General features: G+C 44.1%; 1 protein-coding gene across 1 annotated transcript; it reads right to left on the reverse strand.

Annotated features, from left to right (window-relative positions):
• Positions 1-1,809: 1,809 nt before the first annotated feature.
• LOC133446767 (NLR family CARD domain-containing protein 3-like) lies at positions 1,810-12,787 on the reverse strand. The gene is made up of 9 exons (XM_061724843.1): positions 12,479-12,787; positions 12,292-12,324; positions 11,861-11,925; positions 7,308-9,084; positions 7,056-7,223; positions 6,701-6,874; positions 6,317-6,490; positions 3,812-3,858; positions 1,810-3,658 (listed from the first exon to the last, which is right to left on the reverse strand). Exons 1-9 carry the CDS (start codon positions 12,613-12,615, stop codon positions 3,075-3,077), a joined length of 3,159 nt encoding a protein of 1,052 aa, XP_061580827.1. The 5' UTR covers positions 12,616-12,787; the 3' UTR covers positions 1,810-3,074.
• Positions 12,788-16,590: the final 3,803 nt, after the last annotated feature.

Consider the following 16,590-nt stretch of genomic DNA (forward strand, 5'->3'; position numbering starts at 1 on the left):
TTTGTGATAATAAATAAATCACGTGTTTTCGTGCGCCTATCTTGTTCTGCATTTGGCTCTAGCGTGTCATACCCCGGTATCCCAGTTATCTGCTCCTCGCAGAAGGTGAGCTGCACCTGCTGCTCAATGCTGGTTAGAAGCATCTCTTCCGCAGGCCCTCCACCTGTCTTGTTTGCCGAAGTTTTATTAAAGGCCACTTTTTCTTTAGTTCTTCGCCTTATATCTTTCCACCTTCTTTTAACCTCATCTGCCGTTTTTTTTGTCTTACCAACTGCATTTAGCCGGGCCGGAGCTTCGGGAGCTGCATGCTGGCCTGCGGTCCCCACCCCTGGTCATCCCGTTGCTGCTTCCACCTGCCTGCTCTGCTGCTGCCGTCCCTGACCCCCAGTCTGGCCTTCAGCAGGAGGGTCCCCCCTTATGAGCCTGGTCCTGCTCAAGGTTTCTTCCCTCCTAAAGGGGAGTTTTTCCTTGCCACTGTTTGGCTTAAGGTTTTTCTCCCACTAGGGGAGTTTTTACCTGCCATTGTTTATGTAATAATTGCTCGGGGGTTTATGTTCTGGGTATGGGTCTCTGGAAAGCGTCTAGAGACAACTTTTGTTGTATTAGACGCTATATAAATAAAATTGAATTGAAAATTGAATTGAATTTATTCTATCGCAGATTTTATCCCATATTGCGTTTCTTTTGGTAATGTTTAAATTTCTTTGCTGTAGTTCATGAATGTGTTTATTTGCCTCTTCCACTAATATCTCTAACTCCAACTCGTCAAATTTCATCCAGCATCCATCCATTCATGCTTTCCATCCAGACTCTCCATGGCGCAAACCGTAAGACGAACACCTCATTTAAATACTGCGGTTTGCGCCTGTTATCAATTGCGCAAGCATTCTTAGTTGATCACCCGCAAAACACACAACAACAGCACGTGCAAACTTTTTCAGTGCACACGCAATTTAGTACTCTTTATTTAGGATCTTAGTAAATCAGGCCCTAAGAGTGTCTTAAGATCTGCTCCAGACAAAGCAACTCCATCCGTGTCTGACATTCCACCTCTAGACGTTGCAAACCCGTCAGGACCGGTCGGTCGTAGTACCTGTGCGGTCACAAAGGGCTGTGTGCAAAAGTTATTTGAATGACTATGAGTGTTAAGTTGAAAAAAAGAAAAAGTGGTAACTTGGTGATTGTTGTTGGTTATTGTTACTTTGTGTTGAGTGATGAAGGAACCTTAAGTGCCTATTAATTGTTGTTTTCAGTGTCAGTTGTGTATAGGTAAGATGACACAGTGTTATTGTGGGGCACGGAGAAAAATAGCTTAAGGGGGGAGGAATGTAGAAGAGTGACAATGTGAGACGTTCCTACAATAAAGTTATAAGTAAGCATGGATATTGCTTTAACGGTCCATTCTATATGGTTTAGTGTGAATACAAACGCAACAGAATGAAACAACCATAGCCATGATTATAAAGTGTAAGGAAAACATAACAAAAATGCCCATAAATACACGTATTAAAGTCCTCTATGATGATTAAAAATCACAAACTGGATGATCATTTACAAAATGTCAAATAATATTGAACAAAATATTAAATTGAAGCATGTTATGGGTTGTTGGGGCTGTCATAATTATCCTCGCCAGTAGATGGCAGTATTGAGAAGAGTAAACAGGTCAAGAAGGGTCATTACAGTTGAACTGTTGCATTTATACTTCTGTTAATTTTATTCATAAGCAACGAGGCCAGTTTAGTTATCAGCTTTATTCACTTTAATGTCATAACTGACATGTTAATATTTTGTCAGATTTTCTGACACACAAACACAAATAAATCAATAAAAGAAAGCAAAGGTAATACATTTCAGACAGTTTTGGTCCAAAATATTTCAAAGGGCAGCACCGTGGCTTAGTGGTTAGCACTGTTGCCTCACAGCAAGAAGGTTCCCGGTTCGACTCCCAGGCCCAGCAGGGTCTTTCTGTGTGGAGTTTGCATGTTCTCCCCGTGCTTGCGTGGGTTTCCTCCGGGTACTCCGGTTTCCTCCCACAGTCCAAAAACATGCATAGTAGGTTAATTGATGATTCTAAATTGCCCGTAGGTGTGAGTGTGAGTATGTCTGGTTGTTTGTCTGTATATGTGGCCCTACGATGGAATGGCGACCTGGTGACCCTGCCTCTCACCTGAAAATAGCTGGGATAGGCTCCAGCAGACCTGCGGGTATAGATAATGGATGGATGGATATTTCAAAGTGCTGTTGAAATTAAAGTTAAAGAAATTAAAGTTAAAAACATGTGCAATACAATAAATATTATTGAACGAATACTTAAATGACCCCTGGGGAAATATATATTATATATATATATATATTATAAATTACTAATAAAATGTAGATGCCATGTAATCATAAAACAAGACTGTGTTTTTACTGGCCACAATAAGTCTGTCTTAGATTAATGGTCCCTTTTTTTTCACAGTGCTAATTTTTGATGCCGTAACCACTTGAGGAATATTTACGCTCATCTTAGACAAGACAGTTACAGCTGCAACAAACTGCTGCGAGGCAAGGACCTCGGAGGGATTTCTTGGAGGTTGGCGTCAAACATTTGACTGACAAGCTCTGGATTCAACACTCAAGGATAACTCATGCACCACTTTCTAAGTTCTAAGGTAACGTCTGCTCTGGTTGAACCTGCTCGATCAAACCCAACAAGCCCTTCTGACATCAGAGCCAATGATGCTACGTGGTAAATCGTGTCCTGTAAATGTAAAAGTAGTTTGCGTCGGAGTTCTGCAAAAGACTCCTCTTTTTAAATCATGTAAAGTTGTTTTATAACTGATGCGTGCACACCAGACGTATTTCCTATTCACAATTCCAATACCTGCAGTTTTAAGAGTATCAGACATGATCCGTAGTAAAATACAAGCATGATCATTAGCGTAAATAAAATTATGATCACAGAACCATCAAACCTAACCGACACTCATGTTTACCGTTAGATTTAGATTAAAAACGGTGCTGGTGATATTGATCTGACACTGCATTCAACGGAACTGAGAGATCAGGTTTGTCCTGAACCATCTGGTCTAAGACGTACAGAGTCTTTGTCTGTCACTCAACAGAGAACACAGTTTGACATAAGAGCCTTCGCTGTGATACAAGACTCCAAAACCAGGATGAAGAGGCTCCGTGAAGGTGGTGTTGAAGGTGTGGAGGTGGATCAGTGTGCCAGAGACGACGCTGTAGAAGGACAGTGTGCCAGCAGGATAGTCCACGTACACGGCCACCCTCTTAGAGATGATGGAGCCGTGGGAGAACAAGGAGGGGGAAAGGATAGATGTTTCTCTGTTGTCATGACGGACAGAGAACCCCTCATGAGAGCAGTCCAGACTCCAGGAGCAGTTGTTCCTTCCAAATACGCAATCAATGTCTCCTTTCCTTCCGATTCGCCTGTAACTCACCGCTACATCAGTCTCTCCTGCCCACTGCACCTCCCAGTAGCTGCGACCAGCCAGAGCATCTTCACACAGGACCTGATCAAACTTTTCAAACCTGTCTGGATGATCTGCGTAGGACTGATCCACTTCCACATGAAACACCTTCCTGTTGTTGTCAGACAGTCGGAGGAACCTGTGGGTTGTGTTTGTATCCAGTCTGAGTTTTCTGGAGTCTAAAGGAGAGAAAAGGAAACAACAGCTGAGCATGATTCACCCGTCTCTGATGTTAACTTATAGCATCACAAAACCTGAATCAGTGATGGGACACTGAGAGAGGGACTGGAAATGTGGCGTGTTTTCAGAACTTTGATGACAAACCAACTTACACTTCATCAGACCTGGTTTCAACCACTGGACTCCAGCAGGCTCCACCCTGAAAGCACGGAGAATAAGAAATAAGACATTTTTATTATGAAAATAATAACAATAATTCATCTTTGAATAAGAAACACAAAGAGGACTAACTACCGTATTGGCCCGAATATAAGACGACCCTGATTATAAGACGACCCAGTCTTTTTCAAGACTTTTTCAAGACTTCTCTTCTTTTCTTCTCTTTTCTTTCTTACCGCTATTTTTTATTTTTCTTCTTCGTGCCAGGGTGTGACAGGGGTTTGCTTTGGCCTGGGGAGTTAAATTCAGCATTCGCTTTAAAGATATCTGGCGCCATCTAGCGTTGTGAATGGGTATAATGTCTAGACTCCGAATGTAAGACGACCCCCACTTTTTCACTCTTATTTCAATGCAAAAAACACTGTCTTATATTTGGGCCAACACGGTACTCAAGATTCATGCATGAGCCCATTCATTCTTTCCCTTACATGGATCAGTCGTCCTGGTCCCTTTGCAGAAAAACCTCCCCAAAGCATGATGTTTCCACCCCCATGCTTCACAATAGGTTTGGTGTTCTTTGGATGCAACTCAGCTTTCTTTCTCCTCCAAACACAACATGTTGTGTTTCCACCAAAAAATTCTATTTTGGTTTCATCTGACCATATAACATTCTCCTAATCCTCTTCTGCATCATCTAAATGCTCTCTAGTAAACTTCAGACAGGCCTGGACATGTACTGGCTTCAGCAGGGGAAACATCTGGCTCTGCAGGATCTGAGTCCCTGGCAGCGTAGTGTGTTACTGATGGTAGCCTTTGTTACTTTGGTCCCAGCTCTCTGCAGGTCATTCACTAGGTCCCCCATGTGGTGCTGGGATTTTTACTCATCGTTCTTGAGATCATTTTTACCCCAAGGGGTGAGATCTTATGTGAGCCCCAGATGGAGGGAGATTATCAGTGGTCTTGTATGTCTTCCATTTTCTAATAATTGTTCCCACAGTTTATTTCTTCACACCAAGCTGCTTACCTATTGCAGATTCAGTCTTCCCAGCCTGGTGCAGGTCTACAATTTTGTTTCTCACGTCCTTTGACAGCTCTTTGGTCTTGGCCATAGTGGAGTTTGGAGTGTGACTGTTTGAGGTTGTGGACAGGTGTCTTTTATACTGATAACCAGTTAAAACAGGTGCCATTAATACAGGGGAGCATCTTAAAGAAGAAGTTACAGGTCTGTGAAAGCCAGACATCTTGATTGTTTGTAGGTGACCAAATACTTATTTTACCCAGGAATTTACCAATTAATTCAGTAAAAATACTACAAAGTGATTTCCTGGATTCTTTCCCCCCATTCTGTCTCTCATAGTTGAAGTATGATGAAAATGACAGGCCTCTCTCATCTTTTTAAGTGGGAGAACCCAGAGCACAATAGAAGGAATGCACATGACGTCACAGATATGACTTCACAGCGGGTTTCGCCCACTGACTGGCAGAAAGACTGAGTGGCAGAAAGACTGAGTGGCAGTGTAGACTTTCAGTTTGAGCAACTCGTAACATCTAAAATGGGAAAGAGCTGTTGTGCAATTGACTGTACTCATAGATTTAGCAAGAAATCTGAGTTATCGTTTTACAGACTGCCGAAAAATAAGCTTGAGTGAGACAAACGGATCGCTGCAATTCGCAGAAACAACTGGATTCCAGGCACCGAAATGTGGATTTGCGGTTCCCATTTTGTATCAGCTAATGTTGAATTTTTGGGCAGCTCACATTCAACGGTCAAATCATAAAGTTCGGTGTCCTCATCACTTTAATTTCGCCAACAAATCCTCCTTTGAAGTAGGACCAAGCGTCAAGACTTTTGTGTGCCTTCAAGCTTTGCTTCATGTATTTCCCCTGCGTAGAAATTAAGTACATATAAATATCAGGAAACTGGATTCGTGGCCAAATATTAATGTCCATGGACCACTGGTTCTTCGGGTAACTGTACGGGTCACTGTCAAGTCCAACTGCCTTTAATTTAAGCCCATAATCGGCTGTTATCCCGCCATTTTTGCCACTCAGTGCGAGTAAGGGGGCGGGAAGTGACGTCAATGCAAACGCTCTATAGGTGGCTGACTAAATGCATTTTTGCCCCACTGTACATGAGGAGAACGTTGTGCTGCCTGTGACCTGGGTTGGGTGGTGGGTGTGTGATGCTTTGGGGAGACACGTCCATGGAGGGACACAGAACTCTACAGGCTCGACAAAGGAACCCTGACTGCCAGGATCTAGTCCTTGGACCCATTGTCAAACCCTACCCTGGTGCAGTGGGTCCTGGGTTCCTCCCCCCCCCCCCCCCCCCACACACACACACACAAACACACACACACACACACACACACACACACACACAAACACACACACACACACACACACACACACACACACACACACACACACACACACACACACACACACACACACACACACACACACACACACACAAACACACACACACATCCCCATACCTGAGAGTGTCCAGTCTGTAGTGTGGATCCTTCACTTTAGCAGACAGACACTTCAGCCCCGAACCTCCTGGGTGGTTGTAGCTCAGGTCCAGCTCTCTCAGGTGGGAGGGGTTGGAGTCCAGAGCCGAGGCCAGAGAAGCACAGCCTTTCTCTGTGACCAGACAACCTGAGAGCCTGCAGGCACAAATGCACAACATCATCTGAGGCTGCTGCAGGCCTTGGATGGCAGGTTCTCTTCAACTCTCTCGATCACAATTCTCACGAAAAGCTCATTTAAAAGATATACATAATAAATACAGAAAGTTAGTCACATGGCCCAGCACAAGAGCTAGGATCATCATTTTAAACCTATATTCCCATCAACTAAAGAGGTGGATCCCTGACCTGAGAGTTTCCAGTCTGCAGTGTGGACTTCCCAGACCAGCCGCCAGCCGCTTGACTCCAGAATCGTGCAGGTTGTTGTTACTCAGGTCCAGATCTCTCAGACCAGAGGACTGGCAGCTGAGAACCGAGGACAGAGCTTCACAACTTCCCTCTGAGAGGTTGGAGAAGCTCAGCCTAAAGACACAATCAGCAGGAAGACAACATTTGTTTTAAACCCGCATGATGCGTAACAATACCCAACAATTGGTAAGTTTCATCAATCACCGATGTACACTGCTGCGCTCTGCTAAAAATAGTGGTCTAAACCGTTTGATTTGTGCTGTGAAACCCCAGAGATCTCAGGTCAACACTGTACCTCAGAGTGTCCAGTTCACACGTAGGACTCCTGAATCCAGTAGACAGATGCTTCAGTCCTGAATCCTGCAGGTTGTTGTTACTCAGGTCCAGCTTTCTCAGACAACAGGACGGGGAGCTGAGGACTGACGACAGAGCTTTGCAGGTTCTGTCTGAGAGGTTGTAGATGCTGGAGGACAAAATGTTGAATTTGTCATTGTGTTTCATCTTCATACGTATACAATTGTGTTATTGTTCAACATCTGTTACTTACAGAGCTTTATTAGCAGCTTTAACCACTGGCAGCAGTCTCAGAAGAGCCTCCTCTGAAGTTGAGTATTTCTTCAGGTCAAAAACATCCAGATCTTCTTCTGAAGACAGTAAGAGGAAGACCAAGGCTGACCACTGAGCAGGAGACAGTTTATCTGTGCAGAGACGTCCTGATGTCAGCGACTGCTGGATCTCCTCCACCAGGGACTTGTCGTGGAGCTCATTCAGACAGTGGAACAGATTAATGTTCTTTTCTGTGGACACATTCCCATCAATCTTCTTTTTGATGTACTGGACTGTTTCCGGATTGGTCTGTGACAAACTTCCTGTCTGTGTCATCAGGCCTTGTAGGAGTTTCTGATTGGTGTTCAGTGAGAGGCCCAGGAGGAAGCGGAGGAACAGGTCCAGGTGTCCGTTTGGACTCTCTAAAGCCTCGTTCACAGCAGTCTCGTAGACATGTGTCCACGTTGATGGTTTTGTCTCTGACTCTGATTTTTCACTCAACAGATTGACTCCAGAGTTGATGAAGGTCAGATGGACATGAAGAGCAGCCAGAAACTCCTGAACACTCAGGTGGATGAAGCTGAACACCTTGGCCTGGTACAGTCCTTTCTCCTCTTTGAAGATCTCTGTGAAGACTCCTGAGTACTTTGAGGCTGCTCTGATGTCAATGCCACACTCTGTCAGGTCTGATTCGTAGAAGATCAGGTTTCCTTCCTGCAGCTGCTCAAAAGCCAGTTTTCCCAGAGCCTCAATCATCTTCCTGTTCTCTGGACTCCAGTGTGGATCCATCCCACACCCTCCATCATACTTGACCACCTTTACTTTGGTCTGGACCACCAGGAAGTGGATGTACATCTCAGTCAGTGTTTTTGGCAGCTCTCCACCATATTTGGTTTTCAACACTTTCTCCAGGACCGTGGCAGTGATCCAGCAGAAGACCGGGATGTGGCACATGATGTGGAGGCTCCGTGATGTCTTGATGTGGGAGATGACCGTTTTAGCCTCCTCCTCATCTCTGATCTTCTTCTTGAAGTAGTCCTCCTTCTGTGGGTCAGTGAACCCTCTGACCTCTGTCACCATGGAAACACACTCAAGAGGGATCTGATTGGCTGCTGCGGGTCGTGTGGTGATCCAGAGACGAGCAGAAGGAAGCAGGTTGCCCCTGATGAGGTTTGTCAGCAGGACATCCAGCGAGGTGGGCTTTGATACGTCAGTCAGGACCTCATTGTTCTGGAAGTCCAGAGGAAGTCGACACTCGTCCAGACCATCAAAGATGAACAAAACCTTGAACTCTTCAAAGCTGCAGATGTCTTTGGTTTCAGAAAAGAGGCGATGGATGAGTCCCACCAAGCTGAACTTTTCCTCTTTCAGAACATTCAGCTCTCTGAAGGTGAATGGAAATGTGAACTGGATGTCCTGGTTGCTTTTGTCTTCAGCCCAGTCCAGAGTGAACTTCTGAGTTAAGATTGTTTTCCCGATGCCGGCTACTCCCTTCGTCATCACCGTCCTTGTTGGTACATCTCCTTCAGCTGGAGTTTTAAACAGGTCTTCTGGTCTGATTGCTTTTTCTTCTGCATGTGGTTTCCTGGATGCTGTTTCGATCTTTCTGACCTCGTGTTCCTCGTTGACCTCTGAAGCCCCTCCCTCTGAGACGTAGAGCTCTGTGTAGATCTGACTGAATTGGGCCGGCTTTCCTGCTCCGGGAATCTCCTGAAACACGGACCGGAACTTCTTCAGCGTAGTTTTCAATTTCCTTTGACTCGGTGGAAAATAAATCACTGTAACAAAACATTAGTCATGAGAACAACAGATAAAAGTACTAATTTACAAGATTTCATTCCTCTCAAAAGTCCAAGTAATAATTCTGATTCTAAAGGAAGTTAAACGCTGAGGCAGTAGCGGAGCCAGAGGGGGGGCAAGGGGGTGGTCGCCACGGGGCCCACAAGCTCATAGGGCCCCGTTTTGTATGATACGTTCATCTATAATCGTAAATTATAGGCTATAATAATGATCAAATGTGCATTGTGCGGCCAGTGTAGGCTAATTCCTACTTTACAACTGTCCTGAACGCATCGGGGTTGTGAGCCAACGCTGATTGGCTGTAAAGCCTGATTTATGGTTCTGCGTTAAATCGACGCAGAGCTACGCCGTAAGGTACGGCGTAGGGTACGCAGCGATGCGCACCGTACGTGCGCATCGCCGCGTACCCTACGCCGTAGGTGTAACGCGTTGGTGTAACGTGGAACCATAAATCAGCCTTAACAGTTACAGCCAATTTGCCGACTCGGCAAGTTTGCGGCCATGAAGGAGATGAGCGGTAAACTTTAAAAGAGGACTAAGCATGTACAAAGTTTTGAATGTTACCCTGTTTTCCACGTTACCTGGATTATTTTGTTTGTGCCAAGGGTTATGGAAGAGTCAACTGCCATTGGTGAGTCAGTGTAACCTTCATAAATAATTTCTTTATCAGAATGTTGTGGTAGCCTTGACCACCTGCCTACTTGAATGTGCTTTGTGTTGTCAACTTGACCGCTGAGTCTATTCTCTGTTATAGAGCTCAGAAATGTTATAGACCGCTGTGTCTATATCTATCTAAATAGATTGTGTAATTTTAGACCAGTTATGTTTTTTTGTATTTAAGCTGTAAAGATGGAACTGAGTCAGTCTGTGACTATCTGAGTTTTCAGCGCCATGTGATTGACAGCTGTCAGGCCTGTGTGTGTGTGTGTGTGTGTGTGTGTGTGTGTGTGTGTGTGTGTGTGTGTGTGTGTGTGTGTTCTTCTGAACAAGTTTGTGACTTTACTCTGCTTTCTGCAGCATAGGCCTATAGGCTTGCTTGGCTCAATAAAAGTGAGAATAAATGTTGTTTTATGGGTAGAATGAGGTGTTGTTGAACGTTAAAGGTATAGTCTGTAATCGTATTCAAAAACATTTATTGTTATACTGGGTGAAATGGTCCTTCCATCCTGAGAGTAGCCAGTGAATAATGTGTTCAGAAAAAGGAAAGAAAAAAATCCGACCTCTCTGATAGCTTTAATCCTGTAAAAACTCTGACCAATCTGTTTGCGCACCCAGTGGCACGGATTGGTCAGAGGACCAGAGGATTGGCAGGGGGGAAAGAACCAATCAGATGCATTCATTTTAAGTCCCGCCCATGTCCCCCTCTGTCGTTGAAAATCTTGCTGGAAAACTTCACACACTCGAGTCACGTTTGCTGAAGAATGGTGCAGAAAACGAGAAAACGCAGCCAAAAATACCACATCCCCAGTATGGGGGTCCGTGGGGATGGAGGCGTCTCCATCCCGGCGAGGGCGGAGAGCGCCGGTGCGGGTGGCGGTGCGCTGCAGTGCTGTGCAGGCTCTGTTGCCACGGCTACGCTGTAAGGCTACGCCGTAGCCTACGGTGTAAGGTACGCTGTAGGCTACTGCGTAGGGTACGGCGTAGCCTACGGCGATGGGGTACCATTGGTGCGCGATGCGGTGCGCGATGCGGTGCGCGATGCGGTGCGCGATGCGGTGCGCGATGCGGTGCGCGATGCGGTGCGCGATGCGGTGCGCGATGCGGTACGCGATGCGGTGCGCAATGTGCACCATTCTGCGTTGGTGTAACGCGGAACCATAAATCAGCCTTCAGTGTGTGCTCTGTGTGCTGTTCTGAACACTTCTCTGTTGTGCTCATTTTGCTGGGACGTCGGGTCCCTCCGCCGAGACACAACTTTTGCGGTATGCGTTCATTGTTGTGTCTAAAAATGATGCGCAGTGCCCACCCAATCAGAAACGGTACAGATATTCTGTGATATTTTTTTATATTTATAAATAATTTTTAATATTTATAAAAAAATTAAATTATAAAAAAATAAAGCGTCCGCATAACTTTGATTGGGTGGGCAGGACGCACGTTTGGGTGGGCACAGCCCACCCCTGCCCCCCCTAAAACCGGCCTCGCTTACAGGTGAATGAGACATAGGGTAGTTTTGTTGAAAATGTGCTGTCCAAAATGTCCTGGAAAACTCGACTCCTGCAAATGCGCGTTCCCCAAAGTTTGTGTGGGCGTGGCTTTGGACAGAGCGCTGACGAGAGGGGCACGAGGGGGTGGGGCTTAGAGGAAGTGCCACTTTCAAATCTTGCTAGCTCTCCAACATTACTGACTATACCTTTAAAATGACTATCATAAGGGCCCATCGAGAATGCTCCGCCTCCTCTATACTGAGACCCGCGCTCCAGCACTGCCCTGAGGAAATCCTGCCATTGCTCTGTACGCTGACATTGAGAATACACGTGTGTACTGGCAGGCAAACAGGTGGCAGGCACATTGTGCAATTTTAGCAGTTTTGTAACCTCACTAGAAGACTCGGTGTGCAACAATCTTTCACCAAACTTGGCTGCAACTGCACATTTCCCCTTTGCGCTGTACACTGATGACATCTGCTGTATCAAAGTTGGCTCGTCGTGAGCTGACGTTTAACTAATGTAAATTTCATGAACTGAAAAATTAAACAATGACAACACAAATGAATTTGGTGCGTGTTAATATGTTCAATGGTTTGCTACTCACTCAGGAGCTGCTGTTCCTCTGCCGTTTCCTTCATCGCTGCGTCCTTTTCATGGTCGGGGTATGAGCTGGAGGACAAATCACACAGATGAAGCGTCGGCTGCACAACTCACTCAGATTTGCTTCATTTCAATCCAACAAGTTACATTTTGCTCATTTGGCTGCCATCTGCACTGTTTAGGTTACGTGACAGCGACAATATCTAATTCATAAACAGGTTGTTTCATGTAACTTTCACATTGTTTGGTTGCAAATCAGTAGACTGCAGACTGATCAAACCAACAGTAGGAGTTATTCAGGATTATAATAAAGCATTTCACAAAAGGACATAAATCTACTCCTGAATGGCAACACATGCACTCCTCTGACAGCACAACCAGTGGATTTAGTAGTTAGTATGAAAGTGAGGTGAAATTTATTGACTGGTCACACACCTCATTGGAGGACATTCTGGTTTCTCAAAGATCCTGCAAAAGAAAACATCAATGACCCATGAATGTGTGAGGAAATTTAATTTTGATTAAAGTAAAATACAAAAAAAACCCCCAACCCCACAACAACAACACTTTATGAGCAAAACAACAAACTTCTGTCTGAGTAATTTCTTATCAGTTTTCTCACTTTTCATCAAGGGTTTGTCTGAAGTTCACTGGATGATCAACTGACCAGTCACTCTTCATGGACAGGCAGCTGGGTTCAGGTTTAGGAGACTTTTGCTTCACCTCTCTGTTCCTGTTGAGGGCATATCCGTGTGTCATTCCAACAAATCACAGGCAGAGAAGTAGGAGATATTCAGGATTATAATGAAGCATTTCACAAAGGACACAAATCTACATCTGAACGGAAACATGCACTCCTCTGACAGCACAACCAGTGGAGGTGGAGGAGCACTTCTCCAACTCCAACCCCCGACGGATGTGCCAGGGCATTCGGGTTATCAGCGACTTCAAGCCCTGACCTGTCTGACCTGCACCTCATAACAACAGTATTTATTAATCTGCACTGTGTTTATTTCACTGCACAAGCACTTCTGGTTAGATGCTAACTGTTGCCCTGTACTTTAACATGTGCAATAATAATAAAGTTGAATCTAATCTAATCTAATTTAGTAGTTTTTGGTCTCTCAAAGATCCTGACAAGAAAACAATCATACATGAATGTGTGAGGAAATTTAATTTTGATTAAAGTAAAATGCAAAATATGTAAAAACAAGAACAACATCGTATGAGCAAAACAACAAACTTCTGTCTCAAAATACTTAAAAAAATAATTAAAAAAATAGTTTTCTCACTTTTCATCGAGGGACTGTCTGAAGTTCACTGGATGATCAACTGACCAGTCACTCCTCATGGACAGGCAGCTGGGTCCAGGTTCAGGTTCAGGTCCAGGTTCAGGTTCAGGTTCAGGTTCAGGTTCAGGTTCAGAATAGTCTGCCGGTAGCTGCTGCTGCTGCTGCTGCTGCTGCTCCGAACTTCAACACAGAGAGTGAATAAAGGTGGACTGAGTTTTGTCCTCTGACATAAGGAACAATCCTGGACAGTGAGAGTCGACTGTCTCACCGCTGACGTTTGTTCGGACTCCCATGTTCCCCACACAAAGTGGGTCCAGAGGAAGGAACTCCCTCCTCTCCGTCCTCAGACTGATTCATCGCTGAGTCCAGCCCGTCACATCAACACAAGCACCTGCTGGGAGAGTTCAGACGTTACTTTTCCTTTTTCCTCTCAGTCACACAACAAACACTCACCACCCTCACTCGAAGACGCCGTTCACGCAAATTCTTTAGTAAAAACACCAACATAAATCCCAATATAACACCTCAAAATGCATCACATTGCAAATCAAAGCACCTTCAAAAGAACTGCAGATCCCAGAGAACATTAGATAAGACGCAAGCCTGCGTTCAACAACAATTAAACCATTAATTTTTGAAGTTATTCAGTTTAAAAACAGCAATGTTTTTAAACATTCATAACAGCAATGTGGCTTTATGTCTGCGTTTATTCAAGAATATTTCTGAAGAGCTCATATGACTTTGCATCAACTTTTTCTGCTCCCACAGACCAGGGAAGGTACATTCATTTGTAAAGCACATTTCATTCACAAACGCAACTCGTTTATTTTCAAAAGACATGAAGATCTAATAAAATTTTTTTTTTTTAAATGAAAAAAAATGCTAAAATTAGACTGACAAAAACAACACAAGAACAGATTAAAATATAAGAGAGAAACACAACGTGAAGGTTCAAAGGTTTATGAGTCTTTGTGCTGTTTGAGTCCATTAAAATGGAGCGTTTCTAGGGTTTGGTATTTTCAGTTTCATTTTTACTGTTAATGCTTAGATCTGCCCTTTAAACATGTCGCTGAAAGCCCAACCCCTTTGCAAGTTTAGCGATAAATACTTTATGAGCCACGATATCAAGTGCTGCACTTGGGTCAGCTGGACTAAAAAGATATAAACTTTATTTGCAGACACTGGGTCCAGAATACAAAACGAAATACAAAGACACAGACATTAAAAACAAGAGAAAGAGATTCACTTGTGCCATTCATATTAGTTAAAAACATACAAACATTTCCTTGTGCCATTCAAATTAGTTAAAAACATACAAACATTTCCTCCAGTGTTTCCAGAAACAGGAGGAGAACCTTGTATTGCTCTGTGTCGTGTCAGTTAAGGCCATAATTAAAACATTCTTTGACTCCTTCAGTCTACACATAAATCTAAACATAAAATTCCTCAGTACAGCATGGAAAGTGGGTACATCACTGGTCACAAACATTTCACTTGCACTTGTCCATCTTAGAAAAATTCTAAAAGCATCGTTGTATGCCACCTGTAGCTTTTTCATTTTAGCACTGGTATAATGGCACCACAAGTGAGCGGTGTATAGCGGAGTGCAATATGTTTTAAACAGTGCTGTTTTAACATTATCTGTACACATGTGAAACTTACGTGCCAGCATATTGGCTTGGCCATATAGTTTACAGCACTGACGCTGCAAATCATCATCGTCACTGAAATCATCCCTGATTATGTGGCCCAGGTATTTAAACTTCTTTACAACCTCTAACACTTCTGCCAAAGAAAAAGAGGGAAAGATAAGCTTCTGATCGTCCTTTGTTTTGCAGATCATGACAACACTCTTTTTAGAATTGAACAATATATCAAATGAAAAACCATATTTAGTACAGACCTGTAGTAGCTGCTGTAGGCCAGCACTGTACGGAGACAGTAAGACTAGATCATCTGCGTAGATCATATGATTGATAAGATGTCCCCCACCATGCAACCTGTTTTACACTCATTGAGCTGTTTGGATAAATCATCCATGTATATGTCATGCTGAGTGTCAGGCTGTGTTTAATCATTTTATTGTTTTGGAATTTTAGTGTAACATTTTATTTGCATGCATGTTTTGTTGCTTTGTCTAGTTATTGTTTGAAATGTAACTTCTGTTTTTGAGTTGGCATGCAATTACCTTTTTGTTTGAGTTGATTAGACACAGCTGAACACAATCAACTGAATCCTGACAGACAGCTGCAGTGGCCAATAAACCACTGCAGGCTGGCCCCCCTAGACCAATGGTGAACGAGGGGAGGGTTTCCTTCCCCTTATATATTCAAGGCAGACATTCAAGCTTAGAGATTTGAACGGACGGACAGAGGCCCATGAGGGACGAGAGTGGAGGAACAAGAGTGGATGGACTGTGGTGGCTGGACGGAGAATGGGCAGAGCTGAGGAGGATGGACGGATGTATGGGGGCCCAGGTGGTTGGGGAGCCCCCGGCGGACTCGGACCGGGGATCCCTGTTGGCGTGGGCCAACAGGGAGGGGGCACTGAGAGGGCACTGGAGGACAGTGAGCCCAGAATGACTGAGACTGTTCATCTTTAACCTTTTAACCTTTTATGGATTGGCCATTGAACAGTTCTATTTTTAGTGACATTTTCCCCACCCCAGATTTTACAACAGTCTTTTGCACAATAAATGTTTGTTGCTGCACCCCTGCTTTTTGTTGTGGGTTACTAAGCGCTGCTCACCCTCGAAAGTATTTAATTGGGGACTTGAACCACCCCTGTGACATATAAATTAAATAATAAAGGCGATAAAATCCCCCCCTGGTGCACGCCATTGGACACCAGAAAGGGTATGGATGTTCTCCTTCCCCACCTAGCCTGCATAGTTTGGTGAGAATACCAAAACAGTAGGATCCTTATAAGATATGAGGGGACACCTCTCTCCTGTAGTTTTAAGAACAGTTTACCGTGGTGAATACGATCAAAGGCACTTGAGGCATCCAGAAAACACATAAATATTGTACTATTATGACTTCTATACTGGCTGACAATTTCCTTAAGTGTATAAATACATAGGTCCGTGCCATGTTTTTTCTTGAAACCAAATTGGTTGTCGGTGGTTGCTGTATACTCTTTAAGCCTGTCCATAAGAATACCCTCTAGTACCTTAGACATAATGCTCGCCAGTGCAATTGGTCTGTAGTTGTGTATGCTGCTTAACTTTCCCGTTTTGTTTTTAACTATTGGTACTAACAATACAGACAGCAGTATTCCGTGCATCACAAGCCCAGAGAAACACATTGCCAGTAGCACAGAAACTCTATGGCTAGCATATTTCAGATGTTCTGCAGTTGTCATGTCATGACCACATGATTTGTTAAAAACTAATTTTTCAATAGCATAGCTCACCTCATCATGTCTGACAATCATTCCATTG

This window comes from Cololabis saira, chromosome 7 (genome assembly GCF_033807715.1).
Source record: "Cololabis saira isolate AMF1-May2022 chromosome 7, fColSai1.1, whole genome shotgun sequence".
In the NCBI taxonomy this organism is placed as follows: Eukaryota; Metazoa; Chordata; class Actinopteri; order Beloniformes; family Belonidae; genus Cololabis; species Cololabis saira.

What these genes read in the sequence shown, in the direction of transcription:
- LOC133446767 (XM_061724843.1), bottom strand. Translation starts at nt 12,615, where the DNA reads ATGACACACGGATATGCCCTCAACAGGAACAGAGAGGTGAAGCAAAAG. An exon ending in TGTGAACTGGACACTCTGAG is followed by an intron (nt 6,875 to 7,055) that starts GTACAGTGTTGA and finishes TTGTGTCTTTAG; the next exon opens with GCTGAGCTTCTCCAACCTCT. An exon ending in TACAGACTGGACACTCTCAG is followed by an intron (nt 3,859 to 6,316) that starts GTATGGGGATGT and finishes CCGTGCTTTCAG; the next exon opens with GGTGGAGCCTGCTGGAGTCC.